Raw genomic sequence first — 27,861 nt, forward strand, 5'->3', positions numbered from 1 at the left:
TTTTTTTTTTCCCCCTGTTTCTATCTTAACAAACAAACAAGCAAAACAAAGCCAAAAACATACCATACAACAAGAACTCTGAGGAACTGAATTACTTTGATATTTTTAAATCTAAATCTATCTATGAAATAAAACTGGGACTGCAAGGTGCTTAAAATTGAACATCTGAAAATGTATTTTCAGAATAAAAGTCAATAGTATCACAAGTTGTTCATCTAAAACAATACAGAATTGCTAAGAACTGGTACTTAAATATCTACCTGTACTTGTCAGTCTTCTCACCCATTTAAAAAACCTAATGATTGAACACATCCAACAAGACAAAAGAATGAAAGAGCAAAGAAGTGCATTACTTTTAATTATTTTTACTTTTTGTTGTTGTTTTAGCTTTCTCTTTGAAATTAAACTAATAAAATGGTAAGAAATAATTTGAGGACACAAATGTTTTGATATTTAATATGTTGGAGAAAATTTAAAATTTGTTAAATTACAAGACAAAAACCAAATTCAGAAAAACATGCTTTAAAGGAACATGAAGTCATAACAGGAGTGAGAATGCACATCTAAAACAAAGGTAACAATGCTTTGCAAATATTTGCTTCATCAGCATACACCACATCTAAGCATCACTGAGTAACTCAGGGCATCACTATCACAGCAGTACTAGCTATCTAAAAGCTATGGTAACTGTTGCTGTCACTCAAAAATTACCTTTCTCATTTGAAGAGACCTTTCCCCTCACCTCTTCTGCCAATTACTACACAATAAATTCCTGCTTCTGATTTTCATTAAATAAATTCAGCAGAAATGAGCTCTCTTGTCTTTTAAAGCCATAAAAGAAACCTAGAAGATTGACATTTGTTAGAATAACAGAGATGAATCATAATTTCAGAAAGGAAGTAGCTCCAGGACAGAAGGCAAAAAGCTTCTCAAGAAGCACTGAGAAAATAAGAACTGGAGTACTACCTTTGCTTTTCCTTTTGGAAGTTTTTGTAGTGCATAAATGCAGAGGAAGGAAGGAAGGAATAAATTAAAGCATACAGGAAACAGAAGGATGACTGCACCCATTTTTAAGGGTAGAAAGGAGGACCCTGGGAACTAACGACCTGTCAGCTGCCCCTCTGTGCCTGGGAAGATCATGGAACAGATCCCCCTAGAAGCTATGCTAAGGCACATGGAGGGCAGGGAGGTGATTCGAGACAGCCAGCATGGCTTCACCAAGGGCAAGTCCTGCCTGACCAACCTAGTGGCCTTCTATGATGGAGTGACCTCATCAGTGGACAAGGGAAGAGCTATGGATGTCATCTATCTGGACTTCTGTAAGGCCTTTGACACAGTCCCCCACAACATCCTTCTCTCTAAACTGGAGAGATATGCATTTGATGGGTGGACTATTCAGTGGATGAGGAATTGGTTGGATGATCACATCCAAAGTTTAGTGGTCAACAGCTCAATGTCCAGATGGAGATCGGTGACGAGTGGTGTCCTTAGGGGTCTGTATTGGGACCAGTACTCTTTAATATCTTCATCAGTGACACAGACAGTGGGATCGAGTGCACCCTCAGCAAGTTTGAAGATGACACCAAGTTGAGTAGTGCAGTTGACACACCTGAGGGATGCCATCCAGAGGGACCTGGACAAGCTCGAGGAATGGGCCTGTGTGAACCTCATGAGGTTCAACAAGGCCAAGTACAGGGTCCTGCACCTGGGTCAGGGCAACCCCCAGTATCAATACAGGCTGGGGGATGAAGGGATTGAGAGCAGCCCTGCAGAGAAGGACTTGGGGATACTGGTGGATGAAAAGCTGGACATGAGCCAGCAATGTGCGCTCGCAGCCCAGAAGGCCAACCGTATCCTGGGCTGCATCAAAAGTGTGGCCAGCAGGTTGAGGGACGTGATTCTGCCCCTCTACTCTGCTCTGGGGAGACCCCACCTGGAGTACCGCATCTGGCTCTGGAGCCCTCAGCACAGGAAAGACATGGACCTGTTGGAGCACGTCCAGAGGAGGGCCACAAAAGTGATCAGAGGGATGGAACACCTCTCCTATGCGGACAGGCTGAGAGAGTTGGGGTTGTTCAGCCTGGAGAAGAGAAGGCTCTGAGGAGACACGATTGCAGCCTTCCAGTACTTAAAAGGGGCTTGTAAGAAAGATGGGGACAGACTTTTTAGAAGGGCCTGTTGCAATAGGACAAGGGGTAATGGTTTTAAAGTAAAAGAGGGTAGATTTAGACTAGATCTAAGGGAGAAATTCTTTACTGTGAGGGTCGTGAGACACTGGCACAGGTTGCCCAGAGAGGTGGTAGATGCCCCATCCCTGGAAACATTCAAGGTCAGGTTGGAGGGGGCTCTGAGCAACCTGATCTAGTTGAAGATGTCCCTGTTCATTGCAGGGGGGTTGGACAAGATGAACTTTAAGAGTCCCTTCCAACCCAAACCATTCTAAGATTCCATCATTTGTTGGGTAATATACAACAATTATAAGAACTAAGCATTCCATTGTATCTTACTAGGTTCAGACTGATGTTTTTAACAGGGAAAGTGACTTTTCTGTAAAAACAGTGAATTTTTCTAAATGACAGTGTACTTACCATTTACAAAGTGAAACACTTAAAAGCCCTGCAATGAATAAAGGACATATGAAATCTTACACTTGCCACATAATAAAAGAAAATACACTGACCTCTATTTTAATGGTATCCTAGAATAACAGACTCACCCATACATTTGTTCTCAAAGCTTCTCTCTGAGACAAGGACATGTCATTTTTAGTCAGTGGGAAACTGAGGCAGAAAGCAACAGATTTGGAAAGACACCCAACTTTGTAGACCAAGTGGAGACACATGATCGCTCTTAGCTTCTATGCCAGAGGGAGTCCCTGAAGTCCCATAAAGCTATATTTGCAGCCCATAGTAGTGCAAGCAAGAGGGTGATAAATACACTCGTGCTCCCTGATTGAGCTCCACATGCAGGTTCCTGGAAGCAGAACATATGTAGCTCAGAAGGTACCTTTAAAGGTACCTTCCAACCCAAACTATTCCATGATTCTATGACCAAATTTAAAGGCACACAGACACTTGAATAAAGTTTATACACTTATCAAGGGGGGGGGGGGGAAAACACCACACAAATCTAATTTATTTTTTTAGCTCCTAAGGCCCAAGTTTAAATGACAACTGATACTTCAGATTTCTTTTTTTGTTGACTTGCTTTTGTGTGAGGTACCAGAATAGAAAAGTAAATGGCTAAGAGGGATGGGATGGGTACATGCACTCGCTATATGCTAAATGTGTTTCCTCATTTATTTATTTCTTTCACACTATTACACCTTGCATGTAATAAAAATAGGTAAAATAGGTAAAACTTTTTCAGATAGAAAGTACTTGCACCTTCTTTAGTAATCAGAATGATCAGAGACCAATACTGAGGACTATATCCTCCTCCAGTACTTTGAGAATTCAAATCCAAGCTAAACATTCAACAAGTCTCATTCATCTCTCACCTTTTCTCCTCTGTCCCACTACCAAATTTCTAGCAACCAGTGAATATGGAAGTAAACAGACATAGACATCACTTTGCCAGCCTTTAACTAGAACAAGTATAGGAAGGACACTTTTCAAGCAGACTACGCTGAGCTATCACATCATTCAATGCCAAAAAGGAGCAGATGTCTACAACTGCAAAGCAAAGTTCTATGTTAAAGCTTCAGGACAGAATATGATAAATAATATGTTTGATGAAAGCTATACAATTAACACAGATTTGGTTTGTTGAACTCAGCAATTTCAAAGTCATTAGTTTTGAAAGGTTGAAATCTAGAATTATAAACTTAGGATCTTGATTGAGGTTTTATTTTGAGATAGTACATCTGCTATCCTTGCCATGGGTTTAAAACTGTGTGAGGGAGCAAAGCTTCCAAGTTGCCTTTCTAAGCCTCCATGTCAGATAATCTCCTTAAGAACTGCCTTGGGTATATTTTAGTAACTTACTGCTTTATAACATCAAGAACACTTTCCAAAAACAGACCAAGTTACACATACCTTGAGCACCTTTTTGTGTCACATGATTTTGAATGTATTGTTCATTGAGTAGGATATACAAAGAATCAACATAAACAGGATTTCGCCACTATCAAAAGTAGAATCATTAAATTTCACAGGCCTTAGAATCTTAATATGCAATGTACATAAATTAGAATTTAGAAAAACTAATAAGTATTTTTAAGTAAGCCACTCCTATTATTTCACCCCCTTAACATAATCTCCACTGAGTAATGAGGCCATATGCAAAGCACAGTCTCAAATTTCAAATAAACAAAATAAGTAGGTAATCTACATTTCCAAGATTTCGAAATCAAACAATTAAAAATAACTATAAAAGCAATCTTCTCCATTTAACTTCCATCTACAAACTGAGTGTTTAGAGAAGATCCTAAATTAAAACTATCAAGAAAACTCAGAACATTGTATGTAGAGAAATAGAGAAAAATACAGGATTTTTTTTATCTCCTTAACCTGATTTCAGGAAGTAGACTATAGCAAAATATTATCAACAAATATTAGAGACTGACTTAGAGAAAATAGAAAGGAGAAGTTTTGACTGTATGCCATGTGTTCTGGGATAGGAAAACAGGATATGAAACCTGCCTAACTTCTAAATTACTCTAACATCAACTTTAAACAAACCACCTCACCTGTTCTGAAGATGAGGACATATTCTGAAGAACAGTAGTATGATGGGGGGGGAGATAGTACAAAAGATTAAACAAACACCTCTTCTTACACAAGTAAGGAGATACAAAAACCACAAAGAAATTGAAGGAGAATGTCTATGGTTTATAAATCGTGTACAGCTCATCTAGAGAATTAACTGACAATAAACTGTTATAGGTTTAAAAGTTCTGCAAGATTTAGAAAAAAAAACCAGGAAATTTTAAGAAAAAGGCATAAAAATAAAAAGGACATTAAAAATCCTAAGACAGAGAAGAGTAAAAGTCACAGAGCTGTAGGACAAACCAATCTGGAAGTATATTGGAAACCTCAGAATTGGTCACTCCATAAGCACCTTTCCCAGGGCTTGGGAAGGTTTTGCATCTGTTTCTGAAGCATTTGGTACTAGCAACTATTTGAGATAGGAATTTTCATACAGGAATAAACAAGTATTCCAGTAACCTATGTTTCTAAAAAAAAAAAAAAAACCCCAAATAAAATAGCAGCAAAATAAATAGCAATAAGAAAAGTATCCATCCTCCAAGTTTACTTTTCAACTGACTCCAAATCTCTGCACTCCCCAGGCAGCTGTTATTCCTGTATATAACATCCTGGACTAAATGAAAGGTAATCTGAGAGAATGGAAGTAATAACTACAGTCTTAAGAATTACTATGACACTAGTCTTTTCAGAAAACTTACTCTTCTTAGTATTATAGTGATTTTACCAAGTGCCACTATAATCAAAGATAATTTCTAAAAGCATGATTCAAGAACATTTAAAAAGTATACATAGGCTAGAGTACTGCTACTAATTTGTCATTCAACTGCTGTTTTATCCTTGACTTGTCCTCTACTGAATGACAAATCTCATGTTACCAAAAGGAACAGCTTAATTATCAACCAAAAGACTTACCAAACATAATTCTCAGCATTAAATAAACTGCATTGCATGAATACTATTCTCCCTTAAATAAGGGCTTCCACATGAGATCTGAAGGGATAGCACTGAATGCTTGAACACATGACGCTAATCAGAATTCTCCATCCTTGTGGAAAAAATTCTGAAAACTGATTCATAAAAACAAGAAAACATACATAAACACACACAAGCATACTGATTTCAGTAAAACTGAAGAGATCTCTCAGTTTCATGATCAAATTTGTGGTCAAAGTCAAATACAAAGATTGATTCCAAACTCAAACAAGGGCACTTACCTGGGACATCTAAGAAAGGACTTTGAACCTAATTTCCTACGTCCCAGCTTAACACTCTGTATTGGGTCTGGCTGAGATGGAGTTCATTTTCCCCATAGCAGCCCTCATAGTGCTGTGCTGTGTATTGGTAGCTAGAAAGGTGTTGAGAACACACCAGTGTTTTGGTCACTGCTGAACAGTGCTCACACAGCATCAAGACTGCATCTCCAACATTCCCCTCCCCCATCACCAGTAGGCTGGGGGTGGGCAAGATCTTGGGAGGGGACACAGCCAGGACAGTTGACACAAACTGGCCAAAGGGATATTCCATACCATATGACATCTGCTCAGCAATAAAACCTAAGAGAAAGGAGGAGGAGTGGGGGGCCATTTTTTTTTTTTCTCCTTTACACATTTGTCTTCCGGAGCAACTGCTACACATACTGAGAGAAGGGGTTAAGGGAGTCTTAGCAGTTAATTAGTAGATAAGGCTTGAAATCTTGTTAGCTATTGTGTGAAGTAGTTAAAGCAGGAGATCTGTAGTTCCTCCCAAAGACAGGTCCTGATAAACTGAAAGGAGCAAGAAGATTTGTGGCTCCTCACAAGGACGGTCCCTGATAAGAATTAAGAACTTACCTCAAGAAACTAGCTAAAACTGACCCTGCGGTTTGGATAGAAGCCAAAAAACAACGGAGCCTGCGCAAAGGCAAAAGGTTACTAGCGGTGACGAAGAGGAACCACTGGCCTTCATCCCCACGACCCCCAACGACCACCACCAGGAGGCAACACGCAAGCGCAAATGGGAGGAGAACTCATTTTAATACGAAGCGGGGACAGATCGTGCATATGTATAGGTATATTGCTAAACTTTATGTATATGCAACACTTTTCTGTATATATTCGAAGTAAGTGCCGCGTTGGGGGCGCATGGTTTTTGGTGGGACTACCCCCCCGTGCTGCCCAGCGCTGAATAAACATACCTACTTTACAGTCTTACAGATTGTGGAGTCTGTTTTCCGCATGTCAGTTTTGGCGAGCCAGGCAGGAGACTCTCTGCTTAACCACGGGATCGGCTGTGGAGCGGACGCCCCTGGGCGCACCTCGAGCACTTTCCTCGGAGGGGACTCCGCTGCCAGCCGCTCACTGCGGGAGCGGACAACAACCTCCTGAAGCCGCTGAAGAAAACGGTATGTTTTATGAGGGGAGCCTGTAAGTCGTACGCGTGGCCGGGGCAGCTGGTAAATCACGCGGAGACGTCTGGCATGCAGCAGAGTCCCCGTATAGGAGGAGGGTACCCTGTATGGGAATAAGGGGATCGAGCAAATCCGAGGTCACCGCTGCATCCCAGTGTCAGGAGCCAGGATGGACCTGCTAATGACTGGTATATAAGAAGCAGGAGAAGGGTAAGCGGACCTCCTCGCAATTGCGATAGGGTCATCTTTCAATATTTGCAGCTGCTAGATGAGTATTAATTGAAGTAATTGTCTATAAGCGTGAGTGATTGTAACGGGCCCTTGTGTGTCTGAATGTCTGTGTTGAACAACTGAGACGCAGCATAGCTGCGAAGCAAGTGTAGAGTTCCGATCCGCGGCTCCGTGTCTCCGTGGGGAGAACGGCCGGAGACGAACAAAGTGAATGGGAGAATTTGAAGTATGGTGAATGTCTTTAAATAATAGTGGGGGAATCACTCCTTCGGTGGTTTGGGCTCGAACCTTGGGATTATTTAAATGAAGGACACTGGATAAGAAGGGGAGACCAACTATTTTATCTAAAGGGAGAGTATGTAACTTCCACAGGGCGAAAAGTGACCTTGGATTGGGAGCAACCTGATATTTTTACAAATCCCCACGTGAGTAGATATAAAGGAGTGGTTCCCATGGTTCCCTGTCTTGTGCGTGGACTTGTTCCTGGGCTATCTAAATCCTGGCACCAGGCTTGGGTTTTGTTGAAGTATAAATCATATGGGGAGAAATGGTACTGTATTTCTAGTAAGCGAAAAACAGAGTGCTTTAAATGCTTTCCCGAACCTCACAGTTTTACGATAGGAAAGAGTCCGACAAGATTCTGAAATAGTGAAATTGGTGTGCGGAAAAGAAAAACTAATCCCGGAAATTTGGGAAGTGAGGGAAAAAGATTGGGAAAAGACCGTAAGGAAGTGCCAGAAACGATTCGCGTGGAAACTTACTAGAAGCCAGTAAAAGTTGAAAATTATTAATAAACGAGATTACGAAATGGGAAATGTTCAAAAGGGAGTGTTGAAGAAGAGGCCCTTGGGCCGTGTGCTCGCTCATTGGAAAAACATTGTTGGGACTGGGGGAACATAAAGTAAAAAAACCCTTATTAAAAATTGTAATCAGTGGTGGCTGTTGTATAAGTTAGAGAATGATGCTAAGTGGCCACTTAATGGATCCATAGACTATAATACCCTTTTACAATTGATGTTGTTTTTAAGGAGAGAAGGGAAATGGGATGAAGTTTCATATGCAGACATGTTTTTCACCCTCCGAAACCATCCGGAGTGGCAAAGAGACTGTGGAATGGTGCCACCACAGGACCCCATGGTACTTGCACTTGAGCGGGAAAATAATAAAGAACTTAGAGGTAAATTAAAGCGATGTTGCTCGGCATGCAGCATTGGACAAAGACGCATTAAAGTAAACAAAACCCACCAGGCACCGGAACCAGATTTAACTGACCTATTTAAGCCTCCCCCTCGATCTCAGGAACGGGATGTGGACTCGGACGAAACTTCCACCCCCCCAGATAGCCCCGTATCTTCCCGCACTAGGGGGAAGTCTGCTCCAGTGGCCTTACAGGCACCTCTCCGAGAGGCGGTAGGACCCGAAGGTGGGACAATGCTAATCAGAGTGCCTTTTTCTATTGCTGACTTAGAAGGATGGGAAGGGGTCGCGAAGGATTACAGAGCTGATCCAGTGAGAGTAATGAGGCATTTTCAATTTATTGTGAAACAACACAACCCTGACTGGAAAGATATACAGTTATTATTAGAATATATGACTGAGACAGAAAAACAGCTGATTTTAAAAACGGCAGGGAATTTAGCCGAAGATCATTATAAGAGTATAGGAGGGGACGTCAAAGATTATTTTCCTCTCCAAGATCTGAAATGGGATCCTAACAAATCCTCACATATGGAAAGACTGCAGGGGTATCAGGAATGGATTTCGAGAGGAATAGAAAGAGCTATCGCCAAAATAATAAATTGGTCAGCTTTGTATGCAGTCAAACAGGGCCCCTCCGAGTCCCGATCTGAATTCCTGGATTGGTTGAGAGATGTAATGCGCCGTAACACACCGCTAGATCCTGAGTCAGAAATAGGGATACAAAAATTAGTCTCTCTGTTCCTGGGTCAATCTACAGGGGACATCAGGCGTAAGCTTCAGAAGCTACGCACTACAGTGTTGCGTTAAGAGGCAGAGCAATTTGGCAGAAACTAAACCCCCTTGCTTTCCAGTCGATCCTCAGATATCAGAGGGACTGGGGGCGGCTGAGCTTAGGTTCTGAGTGATGCCCAAAGTCAGCGTTAGTAGTCCGGTCGCGCCCAACACCTTTGTTGGACTATCACGGGTCCGGATGCACTACTAACATCACACTACCTGCTCAGCCAGACACCTCCTGAATTCACACGGCCGCACTCAGAGGTACGGTCGCATTCAGGGACCACACACGGCTGAGTCAATCAATAGTGCGATTTATTGAACACACGGCTGAGTCAATCAATAGTGCGATTTATTGAAGCAACAGATATACAGATTCTTTGGATTGCCGGTGATAAATTCACTACCTATAAAGCACGTGCAAATGCTAAAACTACAAGGGACACTACTTGGCTATAAATGCGTTAAAAGATGTAAAGTGACTCTATATAGAGATTTCTAAGTTTCCCGGGGAGGCACTTGGTATGACCAAGGGTTCGAATCTTACCCAACAGCGTCCCGATGGGGGGGAAGAGAGGCTCAGCCCGTCGACTGATCCCAGAAGTTAGAGTGGTACACGACGATGGTATCTTCCCTAACACCCAGCTCTTAAAACATTATTTTATAGTGTTTTACTTTGCAGGTGGAGCTTGAGTGACTCTAGTCATACATACCTTTATCAGGATTGGCGCAGAATTCTCTCGCTTCGCGTTTAAAGGTACAGACTAGGAAAAATTCAGTGCGCACACTCATTGAGGAGGGGTCGCACCTTGGGGGGGTGGTAGCTTTTGAGAGGGGTGTGCGTTTTAGCATTATAATGATATTATAATTAGCAAGGTTCACTCTAAGTACAGCACTTCATCAAAGTTGACAGGTCTTTGGCCCAGGACATTGTAAGCGCAGCTTATCAATGTACATCCTGTGCATCCCTAAACTCCCCTGTTCACCGCGAGGTCTCCACTCCGCTCCACCCTCCATGTAATCTCTCCCAGAGTCAGCACACCAGGCGCCCCTGATGTTGCCAACATCCAAGGCTGTTCAGGGAGTCTCCATGTCACAGACCCGTTGTACACGAGTGCTACGTTCCACCTGGTTTCAAGGCTGTTCTTAGAAGGTAAATTTCCAAAGTACCCCTCAGTGATTACTCCACATTATCCACCCCGTGACTATAGTCACTCAAGCTTCACAATTCTTTTCTTTTAGAAATTTGCCCGAGGCAAAGTTGTGAATATCTATACAGATTCAAGATATGCTTTTGGAGTTGTACATGCGCATGGAGCAATTTGGAAAGAAAGAGGGTTACTGAGCTCTCAAGGGAAAAATATTAAGCATGCAGAAGAAATTTTGAGACTGTTGGAAGCAATCCAACTTCCTGAGAAAGTGGCGATTATGCATATTAAGGTACACCAGAAAGTAAGCTCAGAATTGGAAAGAGGAAATGAGCTGGCGGATAGAGAGGCAAAACAGGTAGCCAAAGCAGAGGTAAAAACAGAAGGAGCTTTAGTCCCCGACGGGCAAATCTCTTTAGAAGGTAAGCCAAAATATACCAAGGAAGATCAAAAACTTATCACAGATCTGGAAGGATTATACAATGAAGAGGGGTGGGCTTATACCCCACAAGGAAAACTAGTTATTCCCTCTTGCCTAATATGGCATTTGGTAAGAGAGGAACATAAGAAGCAGCATTGAGGAATAGAAGCTCCATATAAACATTTAATTAGAGAAATTGTGGCCAGAAATTTATATACTACAGTGAGACAGGTTACTCAGCAATGTGATCTTTGCCTCCAGATTAATCCCAAGAATATTCCCAGGCTAGAAATGGGCCAAATTGGGAAAGGCAATGGGCCTGGGCAACAATGGCAGATTGATTTTACAGAACTTCCAAGAAAAGGGGGGTATCGATATTTATTGGTATTAACTGATACCTTTTCAGGTTGGCCAGAAGCATTTCCAACTAGAACCGCTAAGGCTCGAGAAGTAGTTAAAGCATTAATACAAGAGATAATACCACGTTTTGGGGTCCCAATGATAATGTCCTCTGATAGGGGACCACATTTTGTTTCAAAAATAGCACAACAAGTTAGCCACCATTTAGGCATAGATTGGCAACTTCATACCCCATACCATCCCCAGTCGAGTGGCCAAGTAGAAAAAATGAACCACCTAATCAAGCAACAGCTTGTGAAACTAGGACAGGAAGCAAATCTAGCCTGGCCTCAGTCTCTTCCTTTAGCCCTCTTGCGTATACGAACTAGGCCAAGGGCAAAGGAGCGACTGAGCCCATTTGAAATCTTGTATGGACAACCATATGGAATACAGAGAGGAATATCCATACAAGCTGGAAACGAAATCATGACCTCTTACATGGTTGCCCTAGGAAAACAACTCAATAATATTAGAAAACACGCAATTGGGACTAGGGGGAGAGGTTTGGATGGACCTGTACATAATATACAACCAGGAGACTACATATATGTAAAATCTCTTGCAGAAAAGACTCTGGAGCCACAATGGAAAGGACCTTTCCAAGTGCTCCTTACCTCTTTTACAGCAATTAAAATTAAAGAACAAAACGCTTGGATTCATCATACCAGAGTCAAGAAAGCTCCTCGGCTACCATGGAAGTCAACATTAGCTGGACCTTTGAAATTACGCCTCCAACGAAAAGACAAACCTTGATCGTTTGTATAATGGGACTATGGGCAAAAGTTGTGTGTACATGGGACCAAAATATGTATGTACAAATGACTAAATCAATAGTAGATAACATGAACTTGTCTAGCTGTTGGGTGTGCATAGCTCTTCCCAGAGGTCAGATGGAGATACCCACTTTTGGAGTTATGTCTTCTAATTGGTCTATAATTAACAAAGTCACTGGGGTGGACATGTGGAAGTCAGGAAACACATCCAAACTAGAGTGTCAAACTAAGGTGACAACTAGAGAAAGAGGACCTAAATTTGAACTTCAGGTCTTGGAGGGAGGAATATTTTTTGAGGGATGTAAGAACAAGAGCTCCGAAGCATGTATTAGCGCCCCTCAATTTGGAAGCTTTAATTTGAGCACCATAAACTGTACTATCATTGATTTACAGAACAGGACATCAATTGGAACCTTAAGTAACCTGGTTAATGACGACCTACGGGTGGCTCTGAATGGAATCTATCTTAATATAACTGCCCAAAGAGGGAGTAACGCGGCAAGCCCAATACCTATATGTCCAACCCCTCAAGGGACTTGGTGGTTATGTGGAGATGGACGTGCACGAAAGATATTACCTAGAGCTTGGCAAGGGACCTGTACTCTCGGGTATCTCACAACACAATATAGAATCGTTAATCAAACCGAGGTACCTTCAGGAGTCCTGAGGAGCCCCTGGGTACGAGTAAAACGGAATAACCCATTGATAGATAGACCTACTAGTTTTCACAGTTTCGCTCGATGGTTCCTCCCTTGGTTAGGAGTAAGCGAACTTGAAAAAGCTATCCTAAACATATCAGCAACAATGGAATATTCTTTAAATGCAACAGGAGATGCCCTGTTGTCTCAGCAAAAAGAAATAGAGAGTTTGCGACGGTTTGCGGCACAGAATAGGATGGCCTTAGATATTTTATTTGCTAATCAGGGAGGAACATGTGCAGTGATTAATAGTAGTTGTTGTTCTTGTATTGATCAGAGTAAAAGAATTGCCGCAGACATCAACCAAGTTTGGAAACAGTCAAAAATATTACACCTAGTAACACTAGATGACGCTTCACTGGGTTTCTCTGATCTTTGGAATAAGTTGACTTCTTGGCTCCCAAACTTGACTTGGTTAAGACAATTATTTGTTCTGATAATTGCGATTATCTTTTTGGTTATAACTCGTTGTATTACAGTTCGATGTGGTCTCTGGTGTTTTCAGAACACAGGAGACTCTTACAGTGAATGGAAGAAAAACCAATTACGACTCAAATTGGAATCTAACAAGTACTTTGAAAATGTTAGATAAAGAAACACTGTATTAGAAATAGTATCAGAAATAAATCTAGTAAAAGAATTTACTAACTTTTTAGAAAAGGGGGGACTGAGAGAAGGGGTTAAGGGAATCTTAGCAGTTAATTAGTAGATAAGGCTTGAAATCTTGTTAGCTATTGTGTGAAGTAGTTAAAGCAGGAAAACTGTAGTTCCTCCCAAAGACAGGTCCTGATAAACTGAAAGGAGCAAGAAGATTTGTGGCTCCTCACAAGGACGGTCCCTGATAAGAATTAAGAACTTACCTCAAGAAACTAGCTAAAACTGACCCTGCGGTTTGGATAGAAGCCAAAAAACAACGGAGCCTGCGCAAAGGCAAAAGGTTACTAGCGGTGACGAAGAGGAACCACTGGCCTTCATCCCCACGACCCCCAACGACCACCACCAGGAGGCAACACGCAAGCGCAAATGGGAGGAGAACTCATTTTAATACGAAGCGGGGACAGATCGTGCATATGTATAGGTATATTGCTAAACTTTATGTATATGCAACACTTTTCTGTATATATTCGAAGTAAGTGCCGCGTTGGGGGCGCATGGTTTTTGGTGGGACTACCCCCCCGTGCTGCCCAGCGCTGAATAAACATACCTACTTTACAGTCTTACAGATTGTGGAGTCTGTTTTCCGCACGTCAATACTGAAGCCCTGCTTCCTGGGAAGTGGATGAACATCGCCTGCTGATGGGAAGTAGAGAATAAATCTTTTGTTTTCCTTTGCTTCTGTGCACAGCCTTTGCTTTTGCTTTATTAAACTGCCTTTATCTTGATCTGTGTGTTTTGTTCCCCCTCTCCAACTTAATTTCTCCCTCCTGTCCTGCTGAGGAGGGAAGTGACAGAGCAGCTTAGTGGCACCTGGCATCCAGCCAAGGTCAACCCACCACACACTCCCAACCAAGGGACAATTTGCCATATCAAGACAGACAGATGGCTCATTCAGATACTGAATATAGGAGAAAAAAAAAAAAAAGGACCACCACAAATTCATGGGATGGCAAAACCATTACCTGATCAGTTCTGACAGACCCTAGATCCCCGGGCTGTCAGTCAGAGCAAAGAAATTCAGCTTTCACCATGCAACTGTGGTAAAAAGCCATATGATACAGATTACCAAGAACTCTGAGTAAAAAAACCTCTTCCTCTCACCACATTTCTTCAGAAGGCCCAAACATTGGGTCATTGATTTGAAAGGACCCCAAAATGCACCAGCCACTGTTAGTATTGCCAGAAATTCCATGAAACAAAGGCTTCTCCAAGTTACACGGTCTAATCTTATGTCCTGTGTTTTTATAGCCAGACACTTCTGGTCACAAACAATGCTACTTTTCTAAGCCTCCAAAATATCTAATGCAGTACCTACTGTGCATATGTATAAGAACCGAACATCATGTGTATAATCAGTCTAACTCTCCACATTTATCTGTCACAGACTGAGAAGACCCTAGATCAGCACTGAAGCAGGGTCTCTAAATTCCTTCAGGGAGACATGACCCATGCAGGATAATGGGCAAAAACGTCATTAAATCAGTTTTACATATTCTCCAGTCTTCTAGCTGTCAGGCTATGCACAGTGTAGGACAGAGCAAAAAGATGTCAGTTCTGATTTTCATACACCCAACTTACATCATAAGCTGGAACCAAGGACACCCACATTCCCCTCTCCTTCCCCCCCGAAAATACCTGAACCTGTCCATTATCTGCACTAAAATGTAATCAGTACAAATATACCATCAAACTCTAAGTGTAAAGATGCAAATCAAAAGTTCTTCAACGTGGTACAACATAAAAGTTTCCTGAACAAAGAGATGTTTTTAGATGGGATAATTACAACTACGTATAGACATGCTTGCATTTTGCTCTCTGTGGGGGCTGTGTGCATGCAGGGGAAAATACAAAGTTGCACTACCAAAACTTGTGGGGAACTCAGGCTTTTAACTAAGAAAAACATTTGTTTAAATACTTCCCGCAAGCAAGGTGTCAGCAGGAGCTCTAACCACCTACCCTTAAAGACTATTTGGGGCCAAAGTGTTCATAATAAACACAAACAAAATTGTACCACAACTGACTGACTCAAGTAAGCTGCTGATATCATTTAAGAGTGTTCTTTTTATTTTAAGTCTTTTCTGTACTAACACATATCTGAAAGAAAAATTCAAGCTATCTTCAAGTTTTAAAATAAAAGATTATTTATAATAGTTTAATCAATTTACCTGGCTTTGGAGCTGCCCGAGACCTGAGCATCTGGTGGGTTCTAAACATTCGCAAACACGGCATCTTTGCAGAATGAACCTTAGATGGTAATACATTGCCAAAAACAGGAGTTGAGCACCCACTAACAGCAATACGCAGAAGGCTTGCCATTTCACCTAGACCTCAGAGCAGACTCCTCGCCATGTATGAAAACCCTGCTGCACATGTAAAAACAAAGCAAGAATTATTAATGATACTAGATAGAAGGTTGTAAACTCAGCAGCTTAAGTCCAGTCAACTGACACTAGCCACGAGATAATCATTTCTCCCCACCTTTTCTTTCTAGCTAGAAAACAAAATCCACTGTTTTTCCAAACTAAGACAAATATCAAATTGAAGCAACAAGTCCATGAGAGAATTGACGTTACAAGTTGACCTACAGATTGATATTTCTGTGACTCAAGACCATATTCTCTTTACACCGTTGCTCTAAACAAGCAACACAGACAAATGAAAATCTCCTGCACCCCAAGGAACCAGACAAATTCAAACCCCAGCCAGAGCTCCCAAAGGAGTTACCCTGAGCGGGACAGCAGCTTACAGGCATCAGAAGACATACCAAAACAGGCACTCGTGAGTGGGAAAGGCACCACCGAAGAAAGTGGGGCAGCAGGGAGCGAGCAGGAGAGCTGGTCCGCGCTCCCCGCCGGCTGCCGGGCCGCCCTCGCTAGCAGGTGGCTACTAGCTGTTGGCAGAGGAAGGGGCTCTTCGTCTGATATCCCGCCGTCCACGTTTATGGAGACACTAACGCGCTGTCCCGCCCCTCCCCACAGATCGCGGCGGCGGCCCACCGCTCCCCACCGGCCCGGCCCACAAGGCAGCAGCCCCGTTTTACTCCCGCCGCTATTTATAGTCCGAGGCTACTGACTGACCTTGGGCAGGCGGCTCGTCCTCCGTCGCCCGGGTCTCGCCACTCCCCACAGCAACAATGGTCGGCGGCCATCGCGCCCACTCAGGGGGAAGCCCAGAGCTACCACCTCTCCGCCTGGGAGCACTCCTGGGGGCTCCTTCCCGCGTCACCTGCCTTCTCCACATGTCCGCCTGCCCCTTCGTTCCCGCCGCTCCCTGGGCTCCGCGAATGCAGGACACCACAGCCTTCTCCTCAGCAACGGCCGCCCCGCCCTCGCGCCAGGACAAAACAACGGCCGCCCCCCGCCCGCGCCAGGACAAAACAAAGGTGCCCCCGCGCACCGCGACCGAACCCACCGCGGTACGTACTAATCGACCTTGGGGCGAGGCCGGGGCGGGCCGAGCCTGCCCGCCAACCCGGAAGGAGTGAGGGGAACGTGGAGGTCAGAGCGAGGGGGTCATGTGGCGTCCCTTTCCGCTCTGGAAGGGGGCGATGGGGAGTGCCTGTCATGTAGGACCTGTGTGCCGCCGGCAGCTCGTGCTTGTGCTTCAGGCGCCCGCGTGCGGGGGAGGAGTGGCCTCGGCAGCTCTCTGCAATACGGGAAGATAAAAGAAAAAGAGGAGCTCTTGCAACTGTATAAATACTAACATATGAATCGATAAAGAGAACGTGCTATTAAAGAGACAGTTTACAGAGAACAGCTTATTAGGTTGCCTACGCTATTGCCTGTATATGTCGTCCTATTTCACACAATCTAGGTATAAATTAGGTGCTTTTTTTATTTACATCTGTGCAACTGTTTATGCAAAATATGTTTGCCTGAGGCATTTTACGTTGTCATACAGCTTCCAGTCTCACAACTGGTGAATTATGACTAGAAGTGAAGTACTGAAAACGTGAATCTCTGAGAGTGATTAAAAGATACCCTACTACTAGATGTTCAGAAGACTACCATACTTTTAAATAAATTTGTGAGAAAGATGCCATTTAGACTTATGGCTTATATGCTAATATGTGCTTTGTGTTTTGGGCTCAGTAACCATTGCCTAATGCAACAACATGCTTCCTCAGTATGATAGGGATCAATATAATTTCAATTCTTAATAATATATTCTGTTTTAAAAGGTAGAACCAGCCCTCTCTGTCTTTCTAATTAGAAATATGTTGTCAGTATAAAAAAAACCCAAGTGCTTGAGTTCTGAATAGCGATAAAGTTGCAGTGTTTGGTTTCTCAGCACCAGGCACTGCAAGTCTGTGCAGTATTGCTTCTGAATTAAGTTTTAGACTATTAATTAACATGCTTAGGATAAAGCAGGTAACTCCTCTAGCGGATATTTATATGTTGACTATTGTAGGTAGTATTTGGGGATTGTAATTTTGGATTTAACTGCCTGAAAGATTTTTTTTTTTTTTTTTTAGTGTCTACACTGGGAAGAAGAAATTGGGTTCCCAACCAAACACAACTGTTCTCATGCAAACTTCAGTAGTGCATCTGTAATGAAAAGATGGATCTGGGATCACATTCCACTCTACACAGTAAGTAGTTGCCAAGCAGTCATTAAATTAAGATAATAGAGAATGGCTGTGTCCTGGTTTTGTCTGAGAAAGAGTTAATTTTCTTCCCAATACCTGGTATAGTGCTGTGTTTTGGATTTAGTATGAGAATAATCTTGATAACACACTGACGTTTTTAGTTGTTGCTAAGTAGTGCTTACATTAGTCAAGGACTTTTCAGCTTCTCATGCCCTGCCAATGAGAACCTGGGAGGGGGCACAGCCAGGACAGCTGACCCAAACTGGCAAAGGGATATTCCATACCATATGATGTCATGCTCAATATATAAACTGGTGTTACTGAAAAAGTCAGCAAGAAAACCCTCTAACACTTAGTTTGAAGTTTTAGAAGGCAGGCATTCTTTATTGCAGTACTGGAGACACAGGGGATAACTCCGCCCAATGCGTCTGTCTTGAGTTTCATAAGCACTTCTTTTATTGTAACAAGCTATACATATTCATTACATTTTCTGAGAAATCTCCACCTCCCTGCCTATCTACTACATTTACGTAATGCTGACTTTGCAAAACTACACTACGCATGCGTGGGGGTCTCGGCTGGTCGTCGATGGTCGTTTGGGGAGTTAGCCCCCTACTCCTTTTTCCCTTTTATGGTCACGGGTCTCGAGGATAGTTTCTTCTCCTTGGATGTTTGCCCCTTCTGTTGTACAGCCAAGCGATTCTTTCTTATCATCCTTGTTTGAGCACTCCTGCTAGGATGTTTCTATTCCCAAGGTTAAGCTATTTTCTCTATACTCATTAATCTCTCAGTCCTTGCTCTTAACTCTTCTTTGTTTTAATTTTATGAGGCCTCTTGGTTCTACACACACGCATTTCTTGTGATTAACTACTTACACATAGCTGAAATGTTAGCATTGAGGCAAGTATAGCCTAAGGACTATGAGAATAGGCTGTTAAACATAATCACACAGTTATTAGGCTAAAGAAATCTTTAAAAGTTAAACTAATCATGTAATCAGTAACCCCCCAGAAAGTACATAAATGTATCACTGGGGGAGTTGGCCAGGTGCACCCCAGCTTGGGAACTGGCTGGGTGTTGGTCAGCAGGTGGTGAGCAGTTGTATTGTTCATCACTTATTTTGTATATTCTTTTATCATAATTATTATTGTTGTTGTTATTATTTTATCTTCCCTTGCTGTCCTATTTAAACTGTCTTTATCCCAACCCACAAGTTTTATTCTTTTTTTTTTTTTTTTTTCTTCTTCTCAATTCTCCTCCCTATCCCACGGAGGGGGGAGGAGTGAGCAAGCAGCTGCATGGTGCTTAGCTGCTGGCTGGCGTTAAATCACGACACTCTGCTAAGTGAAAAGAATTCACATTTATGACTGACATTTATTGACATTTGGTTCAATAATGATAACCTGGCTTGGACGGGTTTACTCTTCGCTGGGTGAGGAACTGGCTGGATGGCCGAGCCCAGAGAGTTGTGGTGAATGGCGTTAAATCCGGCTGGCGGCCGGTCACAAGCGGTGTTCCCCAGGGCTCGGTTCTGGGGCCAGTCTTATTGAATATCTTTATTGATGATCTGGATGAGGGGATCGAGTGCTCCCTCAGTAAGTTTGCAGATGACACCAAGTTGGGTGGGAGTGTTGATCTGCTGGAGGGTAGGAGGGCTCTGCAGAGGGATCTGGACAGGCTGGATCAATGGGCAGAGGTTAACTGTATGAGGTTTAATAAGGCCAAGTGCCGGGTCCTGCACAACAACCCCATGCAACGCTACAGGCTTGGGGAGGGGTGGCTGGAGAGCTGCCTGGTGGAAAGGGACCTGGGGGTCCTGGTTGACAGCCAGCTGAATATGAGCTGGCAGTGTGCCCAGGTGGCCAAGAAGGCCAACAGCGTCCTGGCCTGTATCAGAAATAGTGTGACCAGCAGGAGTAGGGAAGTGATTGTGCCCCTGTACTCGGCCCTGGTGAGGCCGCACCTAGAATCCTGTGTTCACTTTTGGGCCCCTCACTACAAGAAGGATGCTGAGGTGCTGGAGCGTGTCCAAAGAAGAGCAACGAAGCTGGTGAGGGGTCTGGAGCACAAGTCTTATGAGGAGTGGCTGAGGGAACTGGGGTTGTTTAGTCTGGAGAAGAGGAGGCTGAGAGGAGACCTTATCGCTCTCTACAACTACCTGAAAGGGGGCTGTGGTGAGGTGGGTGTTGGTCTCTTCTCCCAAGTAACTAGTGATAGGACAAGAGGAAATGGCCTCAAGTTGCGCCAGGGGATGTTTAGATTGGATATTCAGAAAAAGTTCTTCACCGAGAGGGTGGTCAAGCATTGGAACAGGCTGCCCAGTGAGGTGGTGGAGTCGCCATCTCTGGAAGTGTTCAAAAAACGTGTGGATGTGGCGCTTCAGGACATGGTTTATGGGACATGGTGGCGCTGGATTAATGGTTGGACTTGATGATCCTGAAGGTCCTTTCCAACCTTAGTGATTCTGTGTGATTTAATTCCTCATAGGTATATAACTTAAAGAATGAGATTTGCTTTCTTTAATGATTGGCCAGTATGTAATGATGATTTTCTTAAAGCCTCATGGTCCTGAGACCAGTGATTGAGAATCTCAACTTTTTTTTCCACATTAATGTAAGCTTTTCATTCTCTTCCTGGTAAGAAAAAGTGTACAACTGTGACCAGAGGTCATAATATAGGCTTTAACACCAGAACTGGAATAACACAAGAACACTAAATATTTCTTAGTTATTTTAGTAGCTAATTTGTGATCTTTAAAAGCTTGGTAATACTGCTTAAATCTAGTTTTGACAGTTGCTTACACAAGGGAAGTCTTCTGCTTTTTTGAAAACTCATCAAAAGCTCTTACACTTGCTCTCATTTCAGTTGCAGAATATAGATTTATTAGTTTATCAGTCTTCACTTTCAGTAATAGTTGCCTAGGAACAGTTTTCCCATGAGCCTAATTAATTCTGTGTCACCTTTACTGTCTGGCCAACTTTGTCTCTCGCAAAAAATCAGTCCGATTCATGCCTTAGGGAAGTGTATTGGGTTTGCATGGCAAGGTTTTGGTAGCAGTGGGGGTTGCAGGGGTGGCTTCTGTGAGAAGCTGCTAGAAGCTTCCCCTGTGTCCAATGGAGCCAATGCCAGCTGGCTCCAAGATGGACCCGCTGCTGGCCAAGGCTGAGCCCATCAGCAACAGTGGTAGCACCTCTGGGGTAACATATTTAAGAAGGGGGAAAAAAACAGCACGTGGCATTTGCAACCAGAGAGAGGAGTGAGAATGTGAAAACAACTCTACAGACACCAAGGTCAGTGAAGAAGGAGGGGGAGGAGGTGCTCCAGGCACCCGAGCGGAGATTCCCCTGCAGCCCCTGGTGAAGACCATGGTGAGGCAGGCTGTCCTCCTGCAGCCCATGGAGCTCCATGGTGGAGCAGATATCCACCTGCAGCCCGTGGAGGACCCTATGCCAGAGCAGGTAGATGCCTGAAGGAGACTGTGACCCTGTGGGAGGCCCATGCTGGAGCAAGCTCCTGGCAGGACCTGTGGACGCATGGAGAGAGGAGCCCAGGCTGGAGCAGGTTTGCTGGCAGGACTTGTGACCCTGTGGGGTTACCCACATTGGAGCAGTCTGTTCTTGAAGGACTGCACCCCATGGAAGGGACCCAGGCTGGAACATTCGTGAAGAACTGCAGCCTGTGGGAACGACTCAGGTTGGAGAAGTTCATGGAGAACTGTCTCCCGTGGGAGGGACCCCACACTAGAGCAGGGGAAGAGTGTGAGTCCTTCTGTTGTCCAAAAAGGCAGATTCATTACCCAGTGTGCAATAAGCCAATTTCACACACAGAGATGAGATATCGGTTTATTCCAAATCTGCGCAGAGTTGGGTGCTAGGTGGTAGGCCCACAAAGCTGGGACACCCCAGTTAACACACAGAAAATATTTATACATTTCAGGGAACAATTATCAGCGTTTTAAAAAGTTGGCTCAGTCACCCTTGTTCCCATTGGTTCTCGCAAGCCTCGTCTCCACTTAAAGTCACAGCATCCTTCTTTTTTTACTGCGCATGCTCAGTGAGGAAGGGGCTTTTGTGAGGAGGGGGCTTTTCCCACCCAGGGGCAGGTTTCTATTATGCCAATCATATGTTAATTAAACGTTAATTAGGATAGTTCACTCAAGGTTCAGTTTTAATCATGCTTTTGGCTGACTATTCTAAACATACTAATTAACCACACAGTTAGTTCACTCATGCTTTGGGATGTTCCCTCCTTGAAGGACAAATGTGAGGCAAAATCGAGATTAGAAATGCCTTCATTATCCAGTCCTGACTAACTCAAGGATGCCCAGCTTGTTCCCAGGCAAAGAACACACCTCAGCTACATCCACATTTATGCACATACAGATTAACTCTTGGTTGCCTTATAACAATTCCCCCCCTTTGAGACTTGTCTAACTAATAAAGTTAGATTAGTGTCATCATCTCTGAAGTCTTATTTACTAACATAACACAGCACTTGGATGTATACCATAGCATAACATATAAGCAGACTAAAATCAAAATAGCTATAATCACTACCACTACGATTTTCTTAACCCATAACTTCAGGTTAGGGAACCAGGAAGTCAGCCAGTGGAAAGCTTCTTCAAATCCATAAGAAGTATCATCCTTCTGTATTTCATGTAATATTTTAGTTTGTTTCAAATTTTCTTCCAAATCTGTGGAAATCCTCCTACTCTGATGTACATAAACACAACAACTAGTGTTAATTACTGTACAACCCCCCCCCCTTTTGATGATAATAGCATATCCAATGCCATCCTATTTTGAAGGGTCATCTTTCCTTCCTGTGAATCTTCTTCTTGTAATGGATGTATAGCATGCATTGTTTAATTTTTATTTTTTTTTTATTATTACCTCCAGAGCTGCAGATATATTTACTATACCTTTTTCTGATTCACTAACTCCTAACCATGGGAGAAACCATCTAGCAAAGGAGTGAAATCCAGTAGGTCTCTCAGTTAGGGGATTGCCCCTCTTCTGTCACCTAACATATGTTCGTAGCCAAAAAGGCTCTTCATTTATCTGATTAACAATTGACATTTGGTAGGACAGCTCCTAGAGCGCATATTCCCTTCCAATTCGGTGGTAATACTTTCCTTGCTTTATTTCCACATAACCAATACCAAACTTTTCCTGCTGGCACTGGCCAGGATTTCTGGTAATTTCCTCCCCAGTTATCAATCTTATGACAATTTGGATAGTTTCCCACTTCAATAGTATTAGTCAGACAATCAAACCTTCCTGTCCCTTTTGGGGGAAAACATCTTTGAACACATTTACAATGTTTTTGAGTGCCGCTAGGAGTTTTCACATCCCACTCTTGCTGGTTATTCCCCTTTATCCACAGTGAAATTTATTTCTGTCCATAAATTCCTCCGAGATATGTTAGCTGGAATAGGCACTCCAACTAAAGGAATACCCTGATCAGCATGTTCAGGGAGGTGGGCGCATACCCAACAATCAGATTTATTTGCTACATGGACTGTTTTTTTGGACTACTTTATGAAACAAATTTTGGTTCCAGGGAGTTCCTGGTTCCCGATCCTGTCCTACAGCTTTCTTTACTATCCAGAGGTAACAGAGGAATATCACCCCCCTTAGTACCTTCATTTCTCACACGTAGAAAATATACATATCAATACAATACTATATTGTTACGGTAAGCCTAACATAGAACCATCAATCCTTATATTCTTGTTTACAATCTGCTTCAACACTTATTTTCCCAAAAGTCCTTAAGTCTGCTGAAATTTCAACTTCAAGGGTCACAATTCAGTAGAAGTCCACTCTTGTTGCGGGGCCTTCTTGACTCTCATATAATGTATCCAAGAGTCCACTCCTTTCACCTTTATTGCTGTGTTTGTCATCAGGAGTACCAAGTATGGTCCTTTCCACCTTTCTGTCAAAGGCTCATCCTTCCAAGTTCGGAGATACACAAAGTTCCCCAGCTTGAAGGTATGTACTGGTACACCCAAAGGTATGGTGGCTCTCAATTGCACGCACTTGTGGAGGGAGGAAAGGACCCTTGCCAAGGACAAGAGGTATTCTGTTAATATTTGATTACCTATTACATGCATTTGATCTGCCTTTCCAGTTAGATTTACCATATAAGGTCTTCCATACAAAATATCAAAAGGGCTAACTCCTTCCTTAACTCTAGGATTTATCTAAATTCTCATCAGTGCCAAGGGTAATAATTCTACTCATTTCAGATGTGTTTCTTGAAAAAGCTTCCCTATCTGTCTTTTCAATGTCTGATTCATTCTCTCTTCTTGACCACTCAACTGTGGTCACCATGCTGTATGCAGATCCCATCTTATTTGTAAGAACTTGGATACATCCCACACTACTTCTGCAACAAAGTGGGGTCCTCGATCCGAGGAGAGCCCTTCTGGTATCCCAGATCTTGGGATTATTTCTTTTAACAATATCCTAACCACCTCCCATGCCCTGTTGGTTCAACACGGGAAAGCTTCAGGCCATCCCAAAAAAGTGTCCACTAACACCAATAGATACTTATATCCATTACACTTTGGTAATTCAGAAAAATCAATTTTCCAGTATTCCCCAGGTACTATACCTTTTCTTACCTCTCCTGGAGGGGGTTTCTTTTGGAATTTAGGATTATTTCTAAGACAAATTTCACACCTTTGTACAATACTCTTAGCAATTATTACCATGTTTACCCCAATTGCATATCTCTTTATGGCTTCAATCAGAGCATCAACTCCCATATGAGTGCTCTTATGAGTCTTCTCCATCAATATCTTCATTACTGAAGGGGTAACTATGCATTGTCCTTGGGGAGTGATCCACCATCCTTCCTCAGTTTTGGTACATTTGTGTAACCCAGCTAACCTGTTCTCCTTTTGGCCGTATTCAGGGATTTCTACATTCAGTGATTTCTCTGGAACCAATGCTCCTATCCATATCAATGGTGCTGCCCTTTTTGTAGCCTTGTTGGCCACCTTGTTTCCTCTGACAACATCGGTGTATCCTGATTGATGGGCCTTACAGTGCATTATTGCTACCTCTTTAGGTTTATTGACCGCTTCCAAAAATCTCATAATTTCAGAACTATATTTTATAGGAGTCCCCTGTGAGAGTAATAGTCCTCTTTCTCTCCAAATTGCTCCATGGGCATGCACTACCCCAAAAGCATATTTTGAATCTGTATATATGTTAACCCGCTTTTCATTTGATAATTCCAGGGCTCAGATTAAAGCGATCAGTTCTGCTTTTTGAGCTGATGTATTAGCTGGTGTTATAGGAGTCACTTCCTAGTTCAAACGAAATCCATTGTATAGCATTAGTAAAAAGCCTTAGGCCGCAAGCTGTGATCTTTTACCTAGGTACTGATGAACTTATACCGAACTCTTACTTAGTTACATGAGGGGAGGCCCCAAAACTGGTGTAAATTAGAAAGATAAGATAGGCACATCCATCAGCAGAAGTTGCCTCCTTGAGAAAAGAAAAAGAACAGCCCGCCTGGAGACAGTGAAAGGATCCAATGAGGAACAAGGAGATGCCAGACCCAAATACTACTATTGGACCGAACCGTCTCGTAAGGGGAGGGGAACTTAGACTGGAAGGGTATAATTGCCCAGAGATTCTTTTGTTCAGCATCCCTCTCCAGAGGCACCCAGCTTGAGCTGTTCTACACCGCTGTACCGCCTAATAAATTCGTCTGGCGTACATCATGTCAGAGATTCTGCTTCGGGAAACCTGGGGTTGAGCCTGAGGGAAGAGGAAGCGCCTGAGAGTGAGTGTGTGTGTGTGAGCAGTCGAAAGGGGCACCCATCGGCTCACTGGAGTCGCCCACTGCGAAGGGACTCTGGTCCTAGCAGTTAAAGTCTCGGGTGGTGTGTGTGCGCGACTCCTTGATTGGTGTGTGAATGCTCAGGCAGTGGCTTCTCCCTTAACACTGGTAAGGGTTTTGCTTCTAATTCTTCGTCCAAAGTCATGACAGCATATCCAGCTCTTCATTCTCCTTTAATTACAAAACTACTCCCGTCAGTATACAACTCCCAATCAGGATCTTCCAAGGGGGTATCTTTCAAGTCCATTCGACTGGAATATACCTGCTCAATAGTCTGCAAGCAGTTATGTGTTAATTCTTGTTCTCCGTTAACAGGTAGCAAGGATGCAGGATTCAAAACACTGGACATTTTTAATATCACATCATCCTGTTCAAGTAATATAGCCTGATATTGTAACATCTGGCTCAGGGATAACCAGTGGTGACCCTTTTGTTTCAAAACAGATATAACAGCATGTGGCACATATACAGTGATTTTTTTTCCTAGAGTCAATTTTCAGGCTTCCTGTATTATCATTAGAATCATTCATTGTGGTCAGCAAGGTATATGGATTTGGCACCACAGGATGCACATCAACTACAATTTGATTGATGGCCCGCAAATCCTGAACCAAACGGTATTCCTGCAAGCGGGGCTTTTTTTACTGATAAAATTGGAGTACTGTATTCTGATTGGCACTCTCGCAACAGTCCATACTCAAGAAAATTCTTGATTATTGGTTTTAATCCAATCCAAGCCTCTAACTTCATGGGGTATTGTTTTTGTCTTACCAGTTTTGCTCCTGGTTTTAACTCTACCTTCACTGGTCCAGCAGATTTATCTCTCCCCGGTTTCTCTGATGCCCACACAAAGGGGACTACTGCATCCATAATTTCTGCTGGTATTCGTTCTTTCAGTTCTTCTTGTTCTTTTGAAGGTTCTTGTAACAGATCAACTTGTGCCTGCCAAGCATTCTCTTGTGGGATATGAATGTGAATTCTATTCTTATCAAAGGTTATTTGTGCTCCTAATTTATTTAGTAAATCCCGTCCCATGAGAGGTAAGGGGCACTCTGGCATATACAAAACTTCATGAGTTAAAACTTTATCTCCTACTTCACATTTAATTGGTTGAAAAAAAGGCCTTACTTCTCGCTTTCCCATGGCTCCAATCACTGGCATAGAAAATTTACTTACAGAACCCTTACAACAATTCAAAACAAAGTACGTAGCTCCAGTATCCACTAAAAAAATTAATAACTTCATTCCCCAGCTCTACTGGAACCAGGGGTTTGGCTGGGGAGATTGGCATATTTACCCCCAGTCCCTGTCAATCAGAATCTTTCACTCCCATCATTAACAGATCCACTTCCAGCACCTGCACTGGCATGGAGCCATTCTGCCAGTTCAACTTAGGGCACTCCCTCTTCCAGTGTCCCTCTTGCCGGCAATATGCACGTTGATTTGATCCTAGGGGTCCATTGATCATTGTTGTGGGTTGGGGACTAAATCCCCTTCCACGACCCCTTTCTCTGCAACTCGCCCCACAACCCCTTCCCCTATAGCTCACTGCATGACCTCTTCCTCTCTGATTGGTTGCTTGGACTATAGCTGCTGCCAAAAAGCTTGCTTGCAGCTTACTATTCTTTTGCTTGTCCCTTTGCTTGCTTTCTTTTTCTGCTTCCTCCCTATTATTATACACCTTGTATGATATTTCAATTAATTGGGAAATGGACATTCCTGAAACTCCATCAACCTTCTGTAATTTCTTTCAGATATCAGGGGCCGATTGTCCGATAAATAACATATTGAACATAGTTTTGTTCTCTTCTACTTCTGGATTCAAATCAGTCCATTTCCTAGCAGTTTCGCATAATCTCTCATAGAAAGCTGATGGATCTTCAGTCAGGCCCTGAGTTACTTGATATAATTTCAAAATATTTTTAGGTCTCGGTACTCCATGTTGTATTCCATATAATATCAATTGCTGGTATTGTGTGGTCATCAAATGCCCTCCCTCTGTGTTGGGATCCCACCT

The 27,861-nt window shown here is 42.9% G+C and overlaps 2 protein-coding genes across 2 annotated transcripts in view; one reads left to right on the forward strand and one right to left on the reverse strand.

The window, feature by feature from the left end:
- LOC309415256 (NAD(P) transhydrogenase, mitochondrial-like) overlaps positions 1-15,736 on the reverse strand; it is a gene marked incomplete at its 3' end in the record, with an annotated part of 98,942 nt that extends 83,206 nt beyond the window's left edge. Inside the window, exon 1 of the mRNA XM_082012722.1 lies at positions 15,562-15,736. Within this exon, the coding sequence (XP_081868848.1) occupies positions 15,562-15,712 (151 nt within the window). The 5' untranslated portion in view covers positions 15,713-15,736. The remainder of the gene's footprint in view (positions 1-15,561) is intronic.
- Positions 15,737-17,473: 1,737 nt separating this feature from the next.
- LOC309415192 (polyadenylate-binding protein-interacting protein 1) overlaps positions 17,474-27,861 on the forward strand; it is a gene marked incomplete at its 5' end in the record, with an annotated part of 40,784 nt that continues 30,396 nt past the window's right edge. Inside the window, one exon of the mRNA XM_082012640.1 lies at positions 17,474-17,987. Within this exon, the coding sequence (XP_081868766.1) occupies positions 17,957-17,987 (31 nt within the window). The remainder of the gene's footprint in view (positions 17,988-27,861) is intronic.

This window comes from Phaethon aethereus, assembly GCF_964289735.1.
Source record: "Phaethon aethereus genome assembly, chromosome: W".
NCBI classification, from domain to species: domain Eukaryota; kingdom Metazoa; phylum Chordata; class Aves; order Phaethontiformes; family Phaethontidae; genus Phaethon; species Phaethon aethereus.